This window comes from Rattus norvegicus, chromosome 13, assembly GCF_021556685.1.
Source record: "Rattus norvegicus strain SHRSP/BbbUtx chromosome 13, alternate assembly SHRSP_T2T, whole genome shotgun sequence".
Taxonomy (NCBI): domain Eukaryota; kingdom Metazoa; phylum Chordata; class Mammalia; order Rodentia; family Muridae; genus Rattus; species Rattus norvegicus.
This window is the reverse complement of record NC_141546.1, coordinates 91,265,885-91,290,477: the sequence shown is the minus strand read 5'-3', so window position 1 is coordinate 91,290,477 and position 24,593 is coordinate 91,265,885. Positions and strand designations below refer to the sequence as shown.

General features: G+C 36.3%; 1 protein-coding gene across 36 annotated transcripts in view; it reads left to right on the top strand.

The window, feature by feature from the left end:
• Cep170 (centrosomal protein 170) overlaps positions 1-24,593 on the top strand; it is an 84,187-nt gene that overhangs the window by 57,186 nt on the left and 2,408 nt on the right. For 8 of the 36 annotated variants that reach the window (XM_087579954.1, XM_087579948.1, XM_087579941.1 and 5 more), the window contains 7 exons: positions 69-1,886; positions 6,926-7,160; positions 15,104-15,281; positions 17,706-17,876; positions 18,597-18,685; positions 23,056-23,149; positions 23,783-23,834. In XM_087579954.1, coding sequence (XP_087436080.1) covers positions 69-1,886; positions 6,926-7,160; positions 15,104-15,281; positions 17,706-17,876; positions 18,597-18,685; positions 23,056-23,149; positions 23,783-23,834 — 2,637 coding nt within the window. The remainder of the gene's footprint in view (positions 1-68; positions 1,887-6,925; positions 7,161-15,103; positions 15,282-17,705; positions 17,877-18,596; positions 18,686-23,055; positions 23,150-23,782; positions 23,835-24,593) is intronic. The other 28 variants (XM_087579955.1, XM_087579949.1, XM_087579943.1 and 25 more) reach the window with 5 other exon arrangements.

The window sequence follows — 24,593 nt, the reverse complement described above, 5'->3', positions numbered from 1 at the left end:
AAGTTCACATTCATTTTATGTGTGTCCTTTTGCTCTCATGAATTTCTGCTTTGGTATTTTTATTTTAGAGACAGATACTGGTGAAGCTGGTGTTTCCCTAAGAAGTACTAGTTGTGCAGCTTCCTTGGCTAGTCAGGGAGAGAGGAAGAGGCGAACTCTTCCCCAGCTCCCAAATGAAGAGAAGGCACTTGAGAACTCCAGAGGAAAGGTTGTTACACCGAGGTCAGAGATAGGAGAAAAGCAAGACACGGAACTGCAGGAAAAAGAAGCCCAGGGATACCAAAGTGAGAAGCATGATGCAGACCGAGGCCTGAGTAAAATGAGCAGGGCAGTCAACGGTGAGAGTCCCAAAACAGGTGGAGATAGTAAAGCCCTCCTTCACTCAGGAAGCAATTCTAGCAAGGAGAAGAGTGAGACTGACAAGGAAACATCTTTGGTAAAACAAACATTGGCTAAAATCCAACAACAGGAACAAAAGGAGCAGGCCCAGTGGACTCCTACTAAATTCTCTTCAAAAAATGCTTTAGGCCACATAGATAAATGTAGGGAGGAATCTTCTAAGCAAGAGTCTCAACTTGGAGAAAAAAATTCAGTGCATTCTACAAGCAAAGGAGAAAGACTAGTACAAAATGAAAGCAAAAGAAGAAAAGCTGAGGAAATTCCAAAAAGTCAGACTTCAAAAGGAGACAAAAAAGAATCTTCCAAGTCATTAGTGCGACAGGGGAGTTTCACCATAGACAAACCCAGTTCAAACATCCCCATAGAACTTATCCCCCATATCAATAAGCAGAATTCATCTGCACCCACTGCCTTAGCACTGACGTCTGCAAGTAGACTTCGAGAAAGGAGTGACTCTTTGGATACTGATTCTAGCATGGACACAACCTTGATTCTGAAAGACACAGAAGCAGTGATGGCTTTTCTGGAAGCTAAACTGCGTGAAGATAATAATAAAACTGATGAAGGCCCAGATACTCCCAGTTACAATAGAGATAATTCGATTTCACCGGAATCTGATGTAGACACAGCCAGTACAATTAGTCTGGTTACCGGAGAGAGTGAAAGAAAGTCCACCCAAAAGCGGAAGAGCTTCACTAGTCTCTATAAAGACAGGTGTTCCACGAGTTCCCCGTCCAAAGATGTTACAAAGTCAGGCAGTAGGGAGAAAATTGAAAAGAAAACAAAAAGCCGCTCTACAGATATAGGTGCAAGAGCAGATGGCCGCAAATTTGTACAGTCCAGTGGAAGAATCCGGCAGCCTTCCATAGACTTAACAGATGATGACCAGACCTCTAGTGTACCTCATTCTGCTATTTCTGACATTATGTCATCTGACCAGGAAACGTACTCCTGCAAATCTCATGGAAGGACTCCACTTACCTCAGCCGATGAACACAGCATACATTCCAAACTGGAAGGAGGCAAAGCAGCAAAGTCTAAGACTTCTCCTGTCGCCTCTGGTTCAGCAAGTAAATCCACCACTCTCCCAAGGCCACGGCCCACCAGGACTTCCCTCTTGCGTAGAGCCCGGCTTGGCGAAGCTTCTGACAGTGAACTTGCTGATGCTGACAAAGCATCTGTTGCTTCTGAAGTGTCCACTACAAGTTCCACGTCCAAACCACCCACAGGAAGACGAACCATTTCTAGGATTGATTTGTTGGCTCAGCCTCGAAGAACGAGACTTGGGTCATTGTCTGCCCGTAGTGACTCTGAAGCAACAATTTCAAGAAGCAGCGCATCTTCACGCACTGCAGAAGCTGTCATTAGGAGTGGAGCCCGACTAGTGCCATCAGATAAACTTTCTCCTAGAACTAGAGCTAACAGTATTTCTCGGCTATCAGACTCCAAGGTCAAAAGCATGACCTCCACTCATGGCTCTCCTTCAGGTAATTGGATCTAGATTTTTAATAACATTAGTGTGTTCTCTGTGTGGGTTCTTTATATTTAAGAATTAAATTTCTAGCTGCCTTAGCAAAATAATTCAATAATAAAGTTAAAATTAGAGTTAATATCTCCTCCATTAAAATGTAAAATTTCAATTAAAGTCTTAGACAAAGTAGTGATTTCAAAATAAGATATTAACTGAACAGATTGAGTTTTTTTTTAACTTGATAATGGTGTGTTTGTCAGAATTATATTAGGAATTACTATTTTAAAAATAATGTTACGCTCCTTAAACCAGGTGTTTCAGATTTCTTATGAACCTGGAGAGAAATAATATACCTTTTTCAGTCCTTTTGGAAATAAACAGCTCATTAAGAAATGTTGCCTGTCCTTACACATTTGTAGTTGGAGCTGTTGAAAATTAATTTCATTTATTTCAGTAGAAGAAAGTGGATTCATGGGGCAATCACTAAGCATATGTGGGTCAAATTAAACTGGAAATTTAATTATGAGCATTATCTTACAATGTACTCTTGTAGCATTTAACTGGATTAATTATCTGACCGTCACTATGATCACTACTTACTGTCTCCAAGCATTGAAGTGCTGTTGACTTACGTGTCTGCACTTCGTATTTAAGCTGAGGCCACTGACAGTATGTGGCTACAGCTGTGAGGCATCTAGCTATTTGTGTGCATTCTCCAAGCCTCTTCTTATTACCTCACAATCAGCTGCATGTATGGGTGTGGCTGCAAAGGCCAGTAAGGGTAGACCAGCTGTTCCAGACTTAAAAGTTTATGATTCTTTACCAGCAAGCTAAGTGAGCCCTAAGTCTTGAGTTAAAAGTGGAGGAACGTTGGTGTGTAATCTTCATTTTACTTTTGCTTGATTTATAATACATCCTTCATGACTCAAAACCAAATCAATGGTACTTTGTAAAAGGTTGCTTTTTTTTTTTCCTTTCTGTCCCTTGTTTTTACTGCTGCCTTTGTCTACTCCTGTTTCGTTCCATCTCCACTAGTCAGTGGCTGTGGTAATGACAGTCATAGCCTATGGTAGGACTACACGTAGACTGAAACTTCCTGGAGGGTAAATGATACTTCCTTTGTTATTCTGGCCTGTTTGCACATGTCAGTCTTTGGTTGATTATCGATCAGTTGATTAGCAGGTATTGATATTCATTTATCTCTTGCGGCTCTACCTTCTGAGTTCAGTCCCCGTGCTGCTGCCTTCTGAGCTGTCTCCCCGATTCCTTCCTTCCGCAGCAGTGCTTGTTCTACCTCTCGTCTCCATCTGACACGTTAAGGTGCTCACGCATCCTCCATCCTCGCGTGAGCTGTGTGTTCCCAGGAGCACGATGTAGCTCTTCTCTGAGCACTGACAGCTCTGGCCACATGAGTAGTCTCATTTTATTCCTTGCTCTAAGCATGAAGGGGCTTATTTAAGATGTGGTCCAAATAGAACCACTTGGCAAGTCTGAGAAACAATTATAAGATTTCATATTATATATAGACGGTAATCTTTATTTCTGCTTTGAATCCAGATTTTGGTACTCCTCTGCATCTAAAACAAATAATAAACCCTTGAATTTGTTAATGAGTTTCCTTAGGGAAAATTGAGTTAAATGTTACTTTTATTCTTTACACTTAGTAGTTGGATATTGCGTAATTACAGTTACGGAATTTAAGATTTAGAAAGGATATTTAGGGAAGTGGTGCCAGGAGCTGAAATGACCTGCGCTGATCAGACCTTGAGGCAGATGAGAATCCAGGGTCTTTTACTAGCTGTTGCGACTCTGCTAAGGAGTGTTACTAGGTCCTGGGTTCCACAGACAGCGAATATCTGTTACGCTATCACCAGAAATATATCCAGGTAGATAGAAATAACGGTGGTAGTGTTCACTAAAACACTGAAATGATCTTATGCAGACCATGTCGGTGAAGAACATACTGAGCATGTTACATGGAGTGATTATGAGAAGATTCGTTTGATTTTAACAATTGAGTGTCTTTGATGCTATAGCATTTTTATTTAAGATAACTGTATTATCCTGAGTGGGAAAAGAAAAGGTTTAAAAGACCGTAGACTCATACTGGTCAATGTTTTTATTCTCCATGTAGCATTGAAGACTTGGAGGTATCTACCACCTGTGATACAGTCCATATTGATGGATGTAAATGTAGTCTCTAGTTTTTTTGGACTGTCATTAATGTTCTTTTTTTCCTTTCATTTAACGTGGTAAGCCTTGATGACTCAGAATGTCTAGTAACATTGGTAGCAATTCTTTTATGCTTCTCTGGTACAATTTGCTTCCAAAGTTTTAATGACTTGCCTTTCTCCCATATTATTTTGGTGACAATGCCAAGATTTATTTCGTTCAAGATTTTGGTAATTAAAATTAAGGGCCCTGAGTTATCAAAATAAGGACCAGCAGCATTGGTGAATACACTTAATTCCGAAAGATGGGATGCTTAAGCAAGGGGACTTGAGTAGGTTCCAGGCCAGCCTGGCTACTTACTGTGCTCCAGGATTGAACTGTGTAGCAAGGCCCTATTTCATACCAGCACCACTACTACTAACACAGTAGCTGGTGTTCATTGTTTTCAGAACATGGTTTAGAAAGTGGTGTTAACATTTACAAGTTTTTTTCCTTATTCTAAATCTCAGAATTCAAATTGGAAATTAAACAGTAGGCATACACAATGTGAGTTAATTTTTCCTTCCCATGAACAGTGAAAATAGAAAACATTCCCAGAGAAATTTTTCTCTCCAAGTGATCTTACTGCTAAGTGCTTATAAATACACACAACAAAACCGGTTTGTGCTTTATATTCTCTTAAATCCTATGATATACAATGAAAATGTGTATTTTCTGGGTTTTTTTTTTTTGATAAATCAGTTGTATTTTAAGATCAACATAGCTTTGTTACATTAAAAAGGAGTATTCACAGCTATGCATTAATAAATCCTTTTTTCTAGACGTAATGGATAATAGTATTTTGTAGTAGATATAGTTTATACTTTCAGCAAAAAATATTGTATATTTTATAAATAAACTTTATTTTGGGCAGAGTAGATGGTATATTATTTATTATCAAATTAAAGCTTTATATATAATTTCATTTCTAAAGAAACAAAATATATGCATTTTAAGATATGATTCTGTTTCCTATGTTAAAATAAATTTATAGTGTTATAAACAAATCAGTTTCTTATGGCCTATAAGAGTAAAATAATCTTAAAATTTGCTTTCATTTTAATATGTATTGGTAACTAGTGCTTCACCAACCAACAAATTAGACATTGATATTTTAAACATCTCCATCTATTAAGTGCCTTAGTAAATCAATCTAATTATATAAGTTAAGTATATTATTATAAACAGAAAATTCAGGAGAGTGAAAGCAACTTTTTTTAATTTAATCTAGATAGGTAAACAATCTGCAAACCTGTTATGATATATTTTCCTGTCACTTCTCTTCCTCTTCTTTTTTTCTCCCATATGGGACTCTAGCCCGTGGGTTCAGTCAGTCCTCCCTGCTCAATTAAACCTTTCTAGAAACATGCTCATAGACACACCCAGAGTTGTGTTCCCATGACAGTTTGAAATCCTGCAAAGTTTATAATGAAATATTAACCTTCACATCCCTCTTCAGAAAAAAGAAAAGTATTTATATACGTTTTTACAGAGAACCATGAGTGTTCTCTGCATATACTTATTTTCCTGCACACATCAGTCTAGATCATAACCCCAGAAGAGCCAATAGTGGCATGAGTTAGTGCAGGCTCCGACTTATTACATATCCCCTATAGATTCCTCTGCTTTAAGCCACCTCCAGTGACAGTGTATATCAGTTTTTTTCTAAGAGCCAGCCCACTTTAAGGAAAGTACAATCTGAGGAAGAAGTATTAGGAAAAAGTATAAAATGCCAGTGGAGGATGAGGAGATTCTGGGCTTTACTTACCTACTATATGGAGTAGGTCACGGTCATTATTCAGAACTATTCTTAGTCACATGCTGGCTAAACGTGTCATCTAAGGGTCATCTAGGTATACATTAGTTGTTACATAAACATTTTCTGCCCTTATGAAGTTTACTATGAATTAGATATTACTTTCTCTATTCTTTACTTGTTTATATTTCACAAATTACTTGTATGTTTGATTTTTCTGTTAACTAGTAAAATGTCTAGAATAACTTGTCTTCTGGTTTTCTTCTGGTTTTCAATGTGTCGGCAATAACATTTGTAAATGTCTTTACTAACTGTAAGTGAGAAAGTTATTGCCACTTTTCTTAATGACAGTCTGAATTATCTCTTGTGCCTTAAATGTCAGTGATTGTGAGAATAGGTTTTGTAGTCTCATGCTTTGTAGATTTTACACCATTGTCTACTTTGACCATATGTTTTTGGTGTTAAAGCAGCAAAGAATTGTATTGAAGATGCTTTGTTGTGTTCTTTTACCATGTAAAAAGATTTTTTCCAACCATAGCATAACAGGATGTTGAATGACAGAGGTAATGTTTTTTTTTTTCCTGCCATAAAGGCATAATTTCTGGAGCAGGAATTATGCACATATGTATGTTGGGAAAAGAGGGTTTACTTCATCTCTGTGTTCAAAGTCCATGTGGCATGAGGAAGTCTTTTCCCGTTTTATTTTTGTCTTGTTGGTGTTTTGCTGTCATTTGAAAAGCATCCATATCTACTCAAGAAGTGTGTGGAACTGAAAACACCCATGTCAAGCATTTATGCCTAGAGCTTGTTTATCATTGGTGAACTCTGTCGTCTGAATGTTTATTCACTGCACTATGGAAAAACACGCTCTTTCGATTGTTGTTAATCATTGTTTTTAAGTCACCAACATATAATGTTTCTATCTTTAAGGAGTAGTAGACTTAGAATTTTTTGTGAGGTATGTGTGTCAGTTACTAGAAATTGTTCTGTGTGTGAATTCTCGTAGTGATTTTAAAATCATGATTTTTATTAAAATATTTTAAAATGATAACATAATAACTCTTTTTTTAATAATTAAACAAATTTAGTAAATTCAAGATGGAGGCGCTTTCCTACTGATTATGCTTCCACCTCAGAAGATGAATTTGGATCAAACCGTAATTCCCCTAAACATACTCGTCTACGTACTTCTCCAGCCCTGAAAACCACTCGTATGCAGAGTACTGGATCAGCAATGCCTGCTAGTTCTTCATTCAAGCACCGAATTAAAGAACAGGAAGACTATATCCGAGATTGGACTGCCCATCGAGAAGAGATAGCCAGGTTGGTCTTTGTTCTTTTATCAGCATTGCCGTTATTGGGGCTGGAGAGAAGTGGCTAAGCAGCTAAATGGCAAGGGAGGAGAAAGCATGGGTTTGGTTCCCACACCCACATAACAACTCCTGACCGTAAGTCCAGTGCCTGAGCAGCCAGTGTCTCTTCTGACCTCCACAGCTCTCGCTGTATATGGTGCACAGACATACACTCAGGCACACACATAACTACATATAAAATAAAACAAGTGTTTTTATAAAAAATTAAAAACATTACAGGTTAATAGCAAAAGTTTACTTCTTTTTTTGTACAAATTATCTAAGAAATGAAATCTTTAGGTCTTAATTAAATGTTTTATCAAAGGAATTAACTCTATCAGACTTTTCCTTTTGTTGTCATTTAAATCATTTAATGTTCATGCTGTTGACATAGAACACATCACAGAATTAATTTATTTTGGTCCCTTCCCACTTTCTAAGATTTCTAGTATCTGGGAAGTATAACTTTTGAAAGGTAGTTTAACTCAATAGAGTTAAGCTTTGTCTGGTCAGTGTACAGATAATTCTCCTTTTAATCTGATCTTAAGAAACAATCTGTTTGTTACAGATAGGCTGCTAATGTTACTAGGCAATTTTGAATAGGTATATTTTTACCTTTCTTGTTTGGTTTTTGAGACAGTTTTACGGTAAATCGTAAGTTGAATCAGCCATTAATTTGGGGTTCTTCTTCTAGGCCTCAAATGTTGGGGTTACAGGTGTGCTCTACCTTGCCTGGCCTTGCTTACATTTTTATAAATTCGTTAAGTGCAGTTAGTTTAGCTCCTTAGTCAAAACATGGTTATTATGAATATTAAATTACTATTTATTATTACCTTTAAAGATGTATAGAAAGTAAAACTCACATTATATATGTTAAACGCTGCAGTTAAACACTTTAGGCTCAACAGAAGCCATAGTAGCTAAAATCTAAGGAATTTATTTAATTCTAAGATTTTTAAATTTTTATTTTGTTTAAATTATTAATATAAATATAAATTATTTAAATTATTTAAAATAATTTATTTTATTTTCTAAATGTTTAAAATTTACTCAAAATGCTTATGCTGCCTAAATATTTTTACTATGTTGTATGCTAATTGTTTTTTTACCTTTACATTAAGACATTAGATTTTATAGTTGCAATATTACAAACAATGTATCTACAATAGTCCACAATGCTTTCAGAGCAACGTCAACTTATACCATAATTTGATGTTGTTTTCTCTTTGTTCAAGTTTGTGATCAGGTTTTTAATGAGACAACTTAACTAAAATTTTTAAGGTAGTTGGTCTGTGCTTAGAGTTTTACCACTGTGAACAGACACCATAACCAAGGCAACTCTTATAAAGGACAATATTTAATTGTGGCTGGCTTACAAGTTCAGGGGTTCAGTCCATTATCATCATGGCAGGAAGCATGGCAATGTCTAGTCATGCATGGCACTAGAGAAGGAGCTGAGAGTTCTACATCTTGTTCTGAAGACAAACAGAAGACTGTCATCCAGGCAGCTAGAAGCAGGGTCTCAAAGCCTACCCCCACCGTGACACAGTTCCTCCAACAATGCCACACCTACTCCAACAAGGCCACACCTCCGAATAGTGCCACTCATATTGAACCATCTCAGTCTAATTAGAGAAAAGGAATCTGTGAAGCATGTGCTCACACGTGCTTGTCAGATAATCCTGACACGCACTGTTCTGATCACAGGTGCCAGCAAGTGTTGCTTCAGTCCTGTCGTCGTTCCCTCTTGCTGTACAAAGTCAAGGTCAAGTACCAAAGAACTAGAACTTGTATATCTCCTCAGAACATTATCCCCCACACTGTGCTATAAACTAGAAGGACGAAAATCCCTTTACTTTTGGCAGTCAAACCTTAAATTAATCCAAATAGAGAAGAATGAGCACAAAGGGAGATTTCTTAGTCAGGGTTTCTATCCCTGCACAAACATCATGACCAAGAAGCAAGCTGGGGGGAAAGGGTTTATTCAGCTTACACTTCCACTTTGCTGTTCATCACCAAAGGAAGTCAGGACTGGAACTCAAGCAGGTCAGGAAGCAGGAGCTGATGCAGAGGACACGGAGGGATGTTACTTACTGGCTTGCTCCCCCTGGCTTGCTCAGCTTGCTCTCTTAGAGAACCCAAGATCACCGGTCCAGGGACGGCACCAGCCACAATGGGCTGGGCCCTCCCACCCTTGATCACTAATTTAGAAAATGCCTTACAGATGGGTCTCATGAAGGCATTTCCTCAACTGAGGCTCCTTTTCTGTGATAACTCCAGCTTGTGTCAAGTTGACACACAGAACCAGCCAGTACAGAAGAACAGTACCTCCAGACATTGTTTTCCACGGTTTTATTTGTTATTCGTATTGGTATTGCTAGATAAATGAAATAATTTTATTTTTATGGAATATTGATGGCACTTAAACAAAACTTACTAAGCATTGAAGAGTACTTGAAATATTTGTAATTGAGAAATGTAATCTTAAGCTTTATTACAAAAAGCAGTTCGTGCTCTGGTAGATCCAACTTTTCATTTTTCAATATGGACCTATTTCATTTATAGTTATTTACCTGTATTTAAATAAGAACAAGGTTAATCCTGAATGTGTAATGCTGAGAGCATAGTTGGTCTTTTAGTTTGTATAAGAAGGTTTTTCTTACAGATTTTCCCAATACATATACCTCAGGACAGACAGCATTAGATGAATTTCTTTCTAGTGGAATTTGATAGATTTTAGTGGTTTTATAAATACTATGGTACACATACTAGACTTTGACCTTTGCAAATAACTAAATACTTTTAACCTAAAAGGTTATACTGGAAGATTATATAATTCACATTTGAATCACATGGAACTTAGCAGTATTATAGTGTTTTAAATTCATTATTATGTATGCACTGTATCATTTAATTATACTTTAAGAAGAGAATTTCAGTTAGCAGAATATTAAGAGAAAACAACCATTTCATTATAGACATTACATTAAAACATTTAAAAGTAAAGGCGATATATTTTATCTCAGCTGTATGGTTTGCAAAGATATTATATTCTTTTTTATATACACTTCTAGAGTGATACTTTTCATTATATTTATATTTATTTTAGTTCTTTACATATACTATATTAATTCAAGATTTTTAAGTGTTCCCATAGGATAACAGTAATATTTTAGTGCTGAACATAAGAGGCCAGTTGAAGCTAGAATCATAATTATATAAGACATTCACAAAGAAAATACTTAAAAGCCATGATATTAAATGGTATTACAAGAGATTGTGAACAGACTAAGTACTACTGGCTCTAGGTAGTAACCTAAATTATGGTGCTGAAGTCTAATCAAATGGTCCAGAAGTGGACTCAGAGTCATACCTAGATCTGTATCCTTTTTTACTATAAACTCTGTGTAAATCTGATAGACATAATTCTAGTGTTAGCATTAGTGTTTGGCATTGATAATAAGTTACTAAAATATAGATTTTAAGATTTTCAGATTTTAAGAACAGAGAAGATAGTGATGATTGAATTCTTTAGGACTTAAGTTTTTGTTATATCTGAAAAACTGTATGAGAATCTACTTACAAGTGGAGTTGCAGTCCACCACTAAGTTTTTAATAGTTTTTAAAATATTTTGCTAACCAAATTATTGTAGTCAGGAATCCCAACTAGTGAAGGTCCATATCTTCAGTGCAAACTCAAATAACTATATTGTTCTCATAATAAAAACACTTTATAAATTTTCTATGGTTCTTAGTACTAAAAGGTTCTTAAGGTGTTTTCTTGAACTAATATACTTGAAAGTCTGAAATAATGTATTTTACAGTGTACATCTCTAAAGAAGATAGATCTTTAATTTATTGAATAAGAAAAGAGTCCCCAATGGAGGAGTTAGAGAAAGGACTGAGGGGGGTTGCAATCCCATAGGAAGAAGAATATCAACCAACCAGACACCCTAGAGCTCCCAGGGACTAAACCACCAACCAATGAGTACACATGGACAGACCCATGGCTCCAGCTGCATATGTAGCAGAGGATGGCCTTATCCAGCATCAGTGGAAGGAGAATTCCTTGGTCCTGTGAAGGCATGATGCCCTAGTGTAGGGGAATGCCAGGGCAGGGAAGTGGGAGGGAGTGGATCAGTGGGTAGGGAACACCCTCATGGAGGCAGGGGGTGGAGCGATGGGATAGGGAATTTCTGAAGGAGAAACCAGGAAGTGGGATAATATTTGAAATGTAGATAAAGAAAATATCCAATTGAAAAATGAAAAAAAAGGGCTGGAGAGATGGCTCAGCGGTTAGGAACACTGACTTGCTCTTCCAGAGGTCCTGAGTTCAAATCCCAGCAACCACATGGTGGCTCACAGCCATCTGTAATGGGATCTGATGCCCTCTTCTGGTGTACATGAAGACAGCTACAGTGTACTCATATAAATAAATAAATCTTTAAAAACAAAATGAAAAAAAAGGAAAGAATCATTACTAAGCACATGTGTAAAAATCATAAACTTTCTAAAGTATGTTTTTAAATAGATAATTCCTTCTACAAAGTACATGATGTTTGCTCTTCGCTTCTGTCGTTTGAGAATGAAGGACTAGCAGTATGCTGGATCTTTATGTTTGGTTTATATTTATATTGGAATTGTTTTTCCCTTACAATTTTGTAATAAAAATGGAATTAAGTGTGGATTGACTATTAGGCTTTGAAATTGCCAAGTGTAGGGTTTTGATATTTGCTAAGGAAGTGTTATTTCGTATATCCCCAGATAAGATGATTTTACTCTTTTGGGATTCTTCTTGCAGATTTGAAGTGGAAGGAAGATAAGAGAAGGAGCAAAGATTGTAGGCTGAGAACTTAAAAGCAAAGCAGAGCACTGCATGGGAAGAAATATGTTGGGTTATAGTCCAATAGATGGACAGAGAAACTTTATAAAATTAAGTCCAAAACGCTAGTTAGTAACCACATGACTTATCTGGACTGAATAGATGCCTCATTTCTGTTAGAATATGTCTATAACTCTTTTCTGGTAGTTTTATTTTCCTTTGAAATTTTCTTGTAGTGATTCTTACAGTAAATGCTCAGGGCTCATGCTTGGTTTTTTGAGTTAGGGTTTCATGTAGTCCAGGATGACCTCTATCTAGCTCAAGCTGAGGAGAGAGACCCTCGAATCCATGATTGGCCGCTTCTCAAGTGCCTGTATTACAGATATGTGCACCCCTGCTTGCAGTTTTGGTAATCGGTTGTTGCCATTTCATCAGGACTTTAAGACAGGACTTACCTGTGTCAGGAAGACATTTTTAAGTTTGATTGGACAGGGTATTACCATGGCCAAAGTGGGTGCGGGGGAGGGTGTCTTGGTTGCTGGGCCTCAGTCCTCTGATAGCTGGACCTTGGTGGTCAGTCTCAGGAGGAAGTAGTGCCAAATAAAAGCCTGGACCTTGGGGGCCTAGCTTTAGGAATGTAACCTAACAGCAAGGCAGAGGGGTGGGAAAAAAGGACAGGCCTGCCAGAGCCGTGATGTCTGTGCTTGGCTGGCTAGAGTCTTTCAGTGTATTCCTGATACACATGGCTGGAGGGTAATTTCATACAGTTCCAATATGTCTGAGTTTAAATGCAACCTACCATGGAAGATGAGGTAGAGAATTTTCCTTGTGTTTTGTCATGTTGATACTTAAAAGTTTTGTGTTTTGAAGCATTTTAAATCCAATACTTTCAGTTTAGGGACATTAAACCTATATTACATAACACATGCCCCAGCTTACTCTCACTCACATCAGCAGTAAGTTTGAAAAATGGCATGGTAGCGTGGTATAATGTAAAGGTGTAGGGATGTTCTTACTCTGTATCCATAGCCTACACAGTTTCCATTGACTTCTAAACTTCGTTTTTATCGTTTGTAAAATAAGATGATGAACTCACTTAGAGAAGACATTATGAGGCTTAGATAAGGTGATCAATGCAAAGTTCTGTACAGTTGTGCTCTGTTATTCTAAGCTCCAGAAGAGCAAAGGCCTCTCTGTATTTATCCATTGCTCTCCCCTCGGGACGGTGAGCAGGACCTGGCAAGTGACAGGTGATCAGCAAATATTTATTGACACTGCCCCTCCCTACCTTTTTGCACTGGTATAACAAAGTAAAGTTGTAATTTCTTACAAGGATTATATATGTGTACATTAAATCACCTTACACACCTGTCAATCCCAGAACTTTAACACAGCTTTAAAGTTGGTCAGATTTTTGCACAATTGTTATACTCCTTGGACATCTTTTAAACCCCAATTTTGGGACTAGAGAGATGGCTGAGGTTAAGAGCATTTGTTTCTTTCACAGAGGACCCATATTTGGTTCCCAGTACACACATTATGACTCTGAGCCATCCATAAACACCCTCTTCTTACCTCCTTGGGCATCAGGCTGTATATGGTCTGTGCACACATGAGTATGTGTGCACTTATACGTGTGTGTGTGTGTGTGTGTGTGTGTGCATATAAGTAATGTGTGTGTGTGTGCATATAAGTAGGCACACAGGCAAGCACTCAATAAGTATCAATCTAAAAGAAATTTATTCTTAATTTTAAGCCCACATTTTGTAGAACTTTTTAAAAATGTTTCTTTGTATTTACAAAGATATTTGAGCTTTCACATTTGTCTTTTAAGTATATTCTAAAATTCTAGATCTTTCTCTATGAAAGAAGCCAAATTGAGTTTTATGTGCAACAAATATATAATGTGGAAAAATTCTAAGAATTGCAATCTTTTTTAAGATGTATGGAAATATCAATGATAGAATTCTGTTATCTCTCTTCAAGATTTTTTTTAATGCTTAGAGAAAACTCTTTACTTTAATGTGACTGCTAACTAGAGGTGACCTGGAGGCATGACTGGTAGACTACTGCTTGCCTGGAATGGTAGTGTGGCAGACACGTGCCATCCCAGTACTCAGGAGCAGAGGCAGGAGGATTGCTGAAAGTTTCCATCTAACCAAGTACATGTAGCAAGACTGTGTCTCAAAAAAATAAATCCCTAAACTATGATTTCATGAGCCCCTATGAATGAACATAAAGCTTCCTAGACTTGAGGAATAAACTGAGATCTGGTGCTTCCTTGTACGGTCATAAACTGATCACTGAACTTGTCTAGTGATGTCTGTTTATTAACAAATCAGCTAGATCCTACTTCAGAAGAACATTATGGTCTTCAGATGACATCAGATAGAGTAGAAAATGCTGTGCATAGTGTAAAACAGGGCTTCAGTCCATAACCTCTTGTGCCATAGAACCCTTCAGGGGAAGCTTAGGAAGCTACCTTAGTGTTTCCAACTTCATGAACATAAGTACTTAGAATTACAAAGAATTTTAGTAATGCTGAAATATAGTTATCAAAATATTTTGCAGTATAGTAGCTGATGATTCTTTATTAGCAATTTTGTAACTGTCATTAGTTTGGGTAGCTGTGTAAGTTTGAAAAAGTCCCTATAGATGACTATAAGATTTCTGTTGGTGACAGACCCCTATCCTTATTAATTCCACTGTATCTTGTAGCTTATATTTATAATTAAAACAATAAACATCAGTTAAGTTAGTGAAAATGATGTTTGTGTTTCTTGTTATCCATGTTCAGATACTTTTTGAATTCTGTCATTTACAAATTTAAGATCTCTGTGACATGTATTTAAAATGTATTTTTTAAGATATTATCTTACAGATTATTTGGAACTTAATTCATCAATGTTAGTATTTGAAGTTAAGGACTTATATTTTTTTTCTACCAAAATAGTAAAGAGCTTTCCAAAGAGTCTTAAGCGTGGGATGTCAATCTGTAACTAAAGTTACGAGCTACGTGACTGCCAAAGTTGATTGTTTCTAGAGCTGTTCATTTAAAGGAAATTACATTTCTTCTCTAAAATTATTGCCAGGATCAGCCAAGATCTTGCTCTCATTGCTCGGGAGATCAACGACGTAGCAGGAGAAATAGATTCAGTGACTTCCTCAGGCACTGCCCCTAGTACCACAGTAAGCACTGCTGCCACCACCCCTGGCTCTGCCATAGACACTAGAGAAGAGGTAGGAGATCTTCATGGAGAAATGCATAAGGTTCTTTCTTTTCTTAATTTCTTTTGCTTTTAGCTTTTTGCTTAGTTTATTTTAGTTATGTCCACCCTCCCTGTCTGCATGCAGCTCTGCATTTTCCAACTTTACTTTAACAAACATATTTTTGTAACAATTAGTAAAGACTAAAAGGCTAATATTTGGTCTACTATTAACATAAAAATGGAAAATTATTTAGCTTTAAACACTTTGCCTATTGATTACTGATCATAATCTTACTTGAAATGTGAATATAGATGTTATTTGGAAAGTAAACTGAAGTTCAACAAATGACTATGTAAGGTTTCAATAAGATTTGACAGTAAAAAGAAATGGTCACTACTAGTTAATAGCAAAGAAAGACACAATTTCTACAGTTTTTAAAATAGTAATTTTGTTGACAAATATCCACCATATTGTTTTTAAAAACCGAAATGTATATTATACAAACACGATTTCTCTCATATATACACAGAAATACTCAAATATTCTTAAAACTCTGGAATATAAGTTAACATTTATAGAGTATTGCCCACCTAAACCCATGGCTTCCAACAGTACAGTTCCAGGAGAGAACCACTTGAATAACATTGTTCCACACAGTACCTTTAACTTAAACTTAATGATACAGTAGTCTTTCGTCCCTCTGTATCTATGGAGATTAATTCCAAGGCACACATCAAAACCTAAGAATATCCTGGTCTCTTAGATAAAATGGTGTGGAGTTTCCTTGTAGGCTGTGGGCATTCTTCCCTATACATTCATCTCCAGATTGGTTATGATACCTCCTGGTAGCGTAAAGTACTTAGGCTGTTTACAGAATTGTGACAGGAAAAAAGAGGTCCATGTATGCAGTTTACCATTTATGTATCTTGTGAAGAAATTTGGCACCTCTAGTAAACACACAGCATTTTAAAATATTTTCAATACTTAGTTGAATCCCCAGATAAGGAAGGTTAACTATAGTCTCTAGCCATGTTGGTTATTTTCATTTTGAGAGAAAATGTAAACCAAAGTCAGTCTTTGAAAGGAACTAATTTGTCTTCATATGCCCTAAAACCTAGAAATAGACTTGTTTTTAAATGATTGAAAATATGGAAAGAATAGTGATTTATAACATGAAAACCATTTTAAATTCACATTTCAATCTTGTTACAGTATAGCCATTCTCGTTTGCCTGACTTGTGGTCTGTGGCTATTTCTGTGTTGCAGTGCAGAACTGAGTTCTCAGGCAAACTGATGGGTGCAAAGCCAAGAACAATACTGTCTGCCACTTTATAGAAAATGTTGCTAACCCCTCTTACTGTCACTCAACTTCTTCATTTTTATTAAATTCTAAATAGTAACCAAAAATGCCTAGCCTTTTGGACATTTAATCCTGGTAAACTGTGCTGATAATCTTTTCTTCTGTTGCTTTTTGTCTCATTTTTTTTTTCTTATAAAGCTCCTTAATGGTCACTTCTTGTTTATTTTTTGTTTGTATGTTTTCTAATTTAATAAATGATATTTCATTAATCTGTGTAGAGTTTTGTTACCACACTGATCAATTATAAATGTATACAAAAAAATTGCCTTTGTTGGTTAAAAAACAAAACCAAGAGGATCTTCATGGTGGCAAGACATACACATATCTCTGGTACATTTAAATAATATTATTTTCTCAGCTTTCTAACTAAATTTTACCTAACATGGTTATTCATTCACTGAGCCCCAGTAGAATTTTTGAAACATTTCATGGAATAGCTTTTCACTCCCCCTTTCTTTCATTTAAGAATGTTATCCTAGTTAACCTTTCGTCGGTAAACCTGTTACTTGGTGTTGCATGTCCACAGTGTGCACTATAGACGGAGGGCATTAGTGTTACTGTTAGAAGATGTATGTTCTCCATCATTGTTAAAGTTTGACTAGGACCAAAATTACTTACTATGTGGATTAATTTTGTTTCCTTTTGTAAATTTAATTGAATTTACCATTCATGTATCTTGTGAAGAAATTTGACACCTGGATTTGGGGAGGAAAAAAGGAAAAAAAAAAACAAGGTAGAAAACTAAAAGAAAAAGAAACATTATTTTGTACTGGTAAGGCAATGTGAGTAAAGTGAACCCATTGTCCACCTACATGGCTCAGTCTTTTTTTTTCTCTTAAAGCATCTATTTTCTCCCCTATGGAGAACATCTTAATCGTGAAAGAATTGAATTAGCGTAGTTAAATATTTCCAATCCTGAGAATAAGATTAGTGTAATGGACATCTACTTTATGGAAGAGACCTTTGTGGCGAGCCTATTTAAAAAGTAATTGGTTTATTGAAGATGTCATGCTTCTGTTACTACTTGAGAATGAAATCATTTCTCTCTAACCATAAAAATTATGCCAGTATTTCTACACTTTTCACTATTCTGTTCTCATAAGGGTTTGCTTTTGTCCTACTAGTTGGTTGATCGTGTTTTTGATGAAAGTCTCAACTTCCGAAAGATACCTCCATTAGTTCATTCTAAAACGCCAGAAGGAAACAATGGTCGGTCTGTTGACTCAAGACCTCAGCCACCAGAGCATCCTGACCACTTAACAATTACAAGACGGAGAACCTGGAGCAGGGATGAAGTAAGTAAACTGCAGACTTTGAACATGGGGCGGAGAGGCGTCCCAATTGTGCCATATTAGGTCATTTAGGCCCCAGTTACTTCAGGAGGACCAAAGTCATTATTTTGTTAATACAGAGACAGAGTTGTCCAAGATTAACTAATAATGTATACTAGAGTCAAGATTAATTCTAAGGTAACCTAAAAACCAGTGTTAAACTAGCCCTTTTAAAAAATATGGATCTCGAAAGCTAGCCCAGCATTTGAGTTATTGCTGTTCTTGCACAGTACTCAGGTTTGGCCTCTAGTTTTACCCCATCCTCAAGTGAGACAGTACCAACACCCACCATGAAATTTACTTTCTCACTTGTCTCTGAAGAGTGGGTGGTGGTTCTCTTTCTCATCTTTGTAGTCATATTATTTGGTAAATAAGTAAATAGTATGGTACTCCCATTGTCCCTGTTATGATAATGTAAATTATAAATATAAGAGACAGGGTCATGATAGTAATTAAAGAGGATTTCTTAAAATGGGATGACCAAAATAATAGGGAACTTTGACAAGTTATTTAACAAAGGAACTCTGTGTTGATGTTTCTTCTGCTTTCTGGATTTAATTACTCTAATTACATCATTTATTTTAAGTTAATTAGCATAAGTAGCTTGAGTATAGTGAATTGCGGCTAGTGTCCTTAGTAGTTATTCAGCATGTACATGTTACCACACTCCTTTCTCTGTTTCAGGTCATGGGAGATAATCTGCTACTGTCTTCAGTCTTTCAGTTCTCCAGGAAGATAAGACAATCCATTGATAAGACAGCTGGGAAAATCAGGTACTTGTGTTTCTCTAATCTCACTTTGTCTCCTGTTCCATTTTCTTCAAGCCTGAACCCCTACTGTCAGGAGCTAGTGACATCACTGCTGTAGGTTCTTACTGCTGCTCTTACCAGGTACTGCAGATAGAAGGAACATTCTAGGCAGAGCAAATGGCCCTGGTTGTGAGCTCATTGGTCATGAGAATTAACACTTAGTTACTAGCACTAAACTGTTTTCCTTCTCCACAAAATATTAATAAATATTTAAACTTAGCAAACTCTTGAGGTTTCTTTTACTCAGACTGCACTCTTGTGTCATTGGATAAGATGTTAGACTGAGCTCTTAAGACTCTGGAAGTCGGAGATACAGCAGCCTTAATGATTAAAATGTATGTAGCCTGTTCGGCCATGAGTCTACATTCTTAATAAAACAAGTAGCAACTGTGGCTGACGATAGAGGCCACAGCCTGGGACAGTTGAGTGGCAGGTTAGCCTTGCAATTGATCCACAGCATGGAACATAAGTAAGTAAACAAGCAAAGGTCGTTAAGGAAATCCCTATTTAAAAAAAATAGTGTGTTTTCTACTGTTTGCTTTCCTCTTTATTTTTCGTAGTTTTTAACAGTATATGAGCATGGCTCAAAACTACAAATGTTTAAGATATATTATACATACGATATTTAACATGTGTATACATATTTTCTCTCCCTTTAAATTCAGTTCTCAAGTCTCAACAGATGGAAACATAATCACTTATTCTACATCTTGGCTTTTTTTAGCATAATACCTTTACTCTTTCAAAAGATTCCGTAAAATATCATTGAAAGTCCTTAGTATTTGCTTGAAATATGGGGCATACTGCCTTAAGGAATTGGATATGTAATGAGTACCTGTAAACAGGCTTTTTTTAAATTATTCTAGTGAGTATACTTATTAGTATACATTGGTTTTCTTTTTTCAAGATGGCAAATACAGCTATATTAGACTTCACCAGAATAAAGGCATGCGTGACAGCTTGTTTACCTGAATGAGTCAGCCTGCTGCACTCACTTGTCTTGGTTTCACTTGCTTCACTTGAATATTAACTGTACATTCACAATTGCGGTTCTCACCAAAACTCAATTGGTCTCCTTTTTTATTATTGAAATTACTTATTGAATAAAGGAGATGAAAACTACAAATCATCCTAATTTTGGTGAATTAAGCTGGGACTAAATGAAATTTTGAAAGATAAGGATCACAATTGACTTTAGAGAAATGAACTTTATTATAAATACTGCATTTTTCTGAAGTCTGATCTATCAGACTATTGTTTGTATTTTATCATACTTGGTAATGATGTAATTAGCATCCTGACACTGTCCTGCATGAGGTTTCTTTCCCTGAGATATCAGACCTAGGTTTGCAAAAGGTCTCCTCTCCAGCCGCCCGCCCACTGCGGTGCTCTCTCTAGTCAGCTGGTGCCCACATGCAGTTGCACTACTGTTTGCTGGGGTGAAGCCCACTTAAAATTAGTAGGAAAAAAGTAAGCTTAACTAATCAGTTATTAAACAGAAGTTCACAAATATCTAGGCCTTGGTCATATGCTTTGCTGAGGAATAATCAGAGAAATCATGCCTCAGAGCTTGACTCAGATACTCAGTTTATCTGATGGTAAAACGCATCCACAGTGTGATGGTAAAGCAGCTGCTGCTCTTTTGAGTTTAATTGTACTCTAAAATTGAATATGGAGGTATTTTAAGCAAAGGACCATTAAATGAAATGAATGCTGACTATGCAGTCTTATATAGGATCTAAAAAGAGATGTGCAAGGCTCTGGGTCTGATTGCCAAATTATTACCAAGGGGTGGGGAGCTATTCATGAAAAATCTCCAAGTTTATTCATTGACTGAATGATTTTTGGCTGTATGTTATTCATAGCATTCTTTTTGACCCCTTCACAGCTAAGTACAGGAGACATATTTATTACTGAGTTAGTACTTAATCCTAAAAAGCAATGGAAATTTAGTAAATCAAAGTGTGCTCTCAATACATACTGTTGTCCATGAAAATGTCACGAGTCACATTGTATGATCATGTATGACTTGCTGATGAGAAAACTTGAATATATTATGTAATATTATTCTATCTTACTGAAATGCAAATCCTCCTCCCTAATCCTTATTCAGGTAGTCACTCACACAACTGCTTGCCTTGTACCTCGCTGGTGTTGACTCTTACAGGACAGACTTCCTCACAGGAAATGCTGTGGGTTTGACACTGAGTCCAGAGACTCCATAGACTGATACATTGACTAATTGGTTTTGCTATTTTTGAAATTTGATGGTTGGGGAAAACGTTAAAGTAACATAAATACCAACTGTTCCATATTTTTACTGCCTTTCACGTAACCTTTGAATCTTGGTATATGAAAAGCTTATGACAGGCTTTATAAAAGTAAAGATGATAAATACCTTTACTATGAAAGTTACCATTGAAGCCTGAGTCACAGATATGATGAACCAGTGCATAGGATTGAATATGATGGATCACTGTCTAGTTAAGAGTAAAAGGCATATTCCGAAGACTATGTGTGGACAAGTATTTTCTAAAATGTGTAACTTCTGATAACCAAATCTGAAGGATGCGATGGCTCACTGCATAGGAATTGCCATGGTAGTTTGAATAGTGACTGTAGGCCTTGGCCACAGCTTAGAAACAAACTCAGATGCCTGTGAAAATCTAAGCATATACATACTTGAACTGTTTGAATGCTCTCACTGCCCAGTATTCTTGCCACCCTCCAGCTTTGGAACAGTCAGCCCTCAGGTAGTAAACTAGTTTGTATCCCAGATTACTTGTGTTAAGGACTAAGAATATATGGGTAAGACTATTTTTCTCCCAAAGCCAACAGTTTCATTGAAAAGAATTTTTAGCTTACTAAATAAGCTTTGAAATGTCTTGTTCTCATGTTGGAGCTTATCAGCCCAACTACTCTTTTGAATCTATAATTATAATCTAATGGCCATTGTCAAATGACCTTTTTAAATTAAAAAAAAAAGGCTTGACCATTATGATGTTGTCTAAAATGTTGTGCTGATATGGTGTTCTTCTTTAGCATCCACATAATGTCATTAGAGTTAATTTCCTAAAACCAAAGTTATCGTTTTGATATGCCTTTAAAAAAGAGCTCTTTCCTTCCAACAGGACATTGTTTACAGTGAGTCAGGAGCCGTGGGTTCCATGTACTTTTTACCAACAATTAAATCTCTAGCAGTTTTAGAAGCTAAATATATTATACTAGTTCATTGTCTTCTGGCAAGATTCAGTAAACTTTTAGCACCTCATTGCTGAACACATCACTTCTTGATTATGTGGGCCCATTGTAGTTTTCACTCAGCCAGTGCACAGCCTGATCACTACTTTCCAGGAGTCTTGCTGCTAAAAAATGACTATTTTTAAAAAGTACAATACATTTTTGCATTGAGGTTCAGAAAATTTCTTAGCTCAGAAGAATCTTTTGCAGGCCCTTCATCCTTATTAATTAGTCTTGGTATAAAAAAATTGCAGATGATCAGAACTTGATTTGAAGTTGATTGATTTGTTCTTTTAAATCACTTTTGAAGGAATGCCATTAAGATTGTTAATGTACAGGATTTAGATAAACTAGATTTCTCAGGCAGACTCATTAGAAAACTTAAATAAAAGTGTTTAAATTTTTCTAAAACTGCTGATTTATGTCTCTGATTTTAATTGATTGGAGAGAGGAGAATTCTGCAGTTGGATGACAACTTGTACTTTAAAGATTAAGGAGTTTGGGTGTAGTTTCTCATAGCACAGTTATTTCATTAGTTCTTTTTGTAGAAATGTGTAAAACTTTATAGTCTCTTAACTCCTAAGTTGTATACAAATACACTAACATGAATGAATGTTTTCTAATAGAAGTATAGTACATAGCTCATTATCCCGTCTTCACAGTGATGTGTTCATACTTTTATCCATCAGCAAGGTCTTGTTCTTGCTTAAAGAGATCTTAACCAAAGTCGCATACCTAATTAAGTGTATTTTCTTCTTAATTTTGTTTTACTTATTCTATGACAGTGAAGTTAAGCTTTCTTAAGCAAAGATTATATTGTTAGTTACAAGTAACAACAGCATTTGTATCATATTCAATTTTTAGTTAAAATAAGATAAACAGTAAAGAGCTTTAGGCATGTATGGGTATCTAGTGAGTTATGGTTTTAACAGATTTTCACATGCTTGACCCAAAAGTGTTCACCAGTTAAGTCTGAGTTCATTGAATAGTTATTTTTCTTTATATAGTTTTGAAATTATACATTAACTATGTGTAATTTTTTTGTATCATCAACAAAACCATGAATTTAAAATGCTTGTGTTTTTTGACTGTAGAATATTGTTTAAAGACAAAGACCGGAACTGGGATGACATAGAAAACAAGCTAAGAGCTGAAAGCGAAGTCCCGATTGTGAAAACCTCCAGCATGGTATGGTGGTTTTCAAGATTCAAACATTTCATCAGCGTGGCTTCATTTGTTGGGGAAAGCATAGTTTTGAATATTTGTTAGTTTACATTCTAAAAGACTGTATAAATGCATAGATTCGGTAGTGTTTCATCCAGTGGTGTTTAAAGTATCTCTTGGTTCAAGGCCATAGAGAGCATTAAGGAGGATCGTGTGTTGATTAACTACTGTGATGTATCTTGTTCATATCATAGCTCTACATTATAAAGAAGCACCTTTAACTTTAGAACTTAATGTTAATTGACATATCATTTCTATTTTAAAAGCACAGTTTTATCAGATTTTTCTCCTTATGTTGATGGTTTCACTTTATATACTTTTCAAAAAACAAAAAAACTCAAAGGCACAGTTTTAAACTATTGCAGAGTTGATCAGAACAGATGTTTCAAAAACTGTTCTTTCCTTATTAGTATATTGTCTTGAAATGTTATTGTTGTTGTTGAAAGGCGTCATTATTAAAGATTATAAGTTGGGTCTTGCTTCCTGGGTGTCTTCTGTGTAGCTACTAATGCAGTGCCATAGAGACAGTGAGCTGCATTACTTGTAGTCTGAGAATGTTGTAACGTAGTAAGCTAATCTGGGTGTCTTTTCCTGCAGGAGATTTCTTCTATTTTACAGGAGCTGAAAAGAGTGGAAAAACAGTTGCAAGGTAAATTTACTTCTAAATTAGGTAATGATGCTTGCAGATAGGGTGTTCTGGTAGACGCCTATAATTCCAGCATTCAGGAGTCAGAGACAGAAGGATTGAGGTTGAGACCAGCTCAGTGTATTCCATTTCTGAAAATATATTTCTTATATTCTTAGTTATTGAAGCAGTATTTAACTAAATATATCAACCAGTACTTATAACAGTATAGAGTTGAATATATCTCAGTTATTCATAAAAGGAAAGTTTTATAGCTCTATATAAAGGACTGGAGATGTGTCTCAGTCCTCGAGTATCTGCCTAGCGTGTGTGAGGCCCTGGCTTCTTTCCTAGTACCATCAAAGTGACTAGATAGACAGTTCCCGGATAAAGTCTGTGTTGTTTCACATTTGATGCGGAGTGTTATATGCAGAATGGTCTCCACCTCACCGTGGAGCTGGACCTCTTGGTCCTCCTCCCTCCACCTCTGAGACCATCACCCCTGGCATAAAGAGAACATATTGTGAACATTTGTTGGTATTTGTATTTTATAAAATCTGGCTGTTTAACACATAACCAGTGTTTTCAGTACCCCTCTGTGATAGTAAAAGCAAGTTCAGAACTCTCTTGGCCTGCTTTCCCTTCCAGTCACTGTTCACTGTCACCTAAAGTGCCGATAGGGACTGTGGGGACCTAGGAGAACCTCAGGTCTGTACAGTCTACAGTGTAGACTTAACCACTGGTTATTGAATCAGGTTAAGTAAGATCTAGCTTAGTTAACTA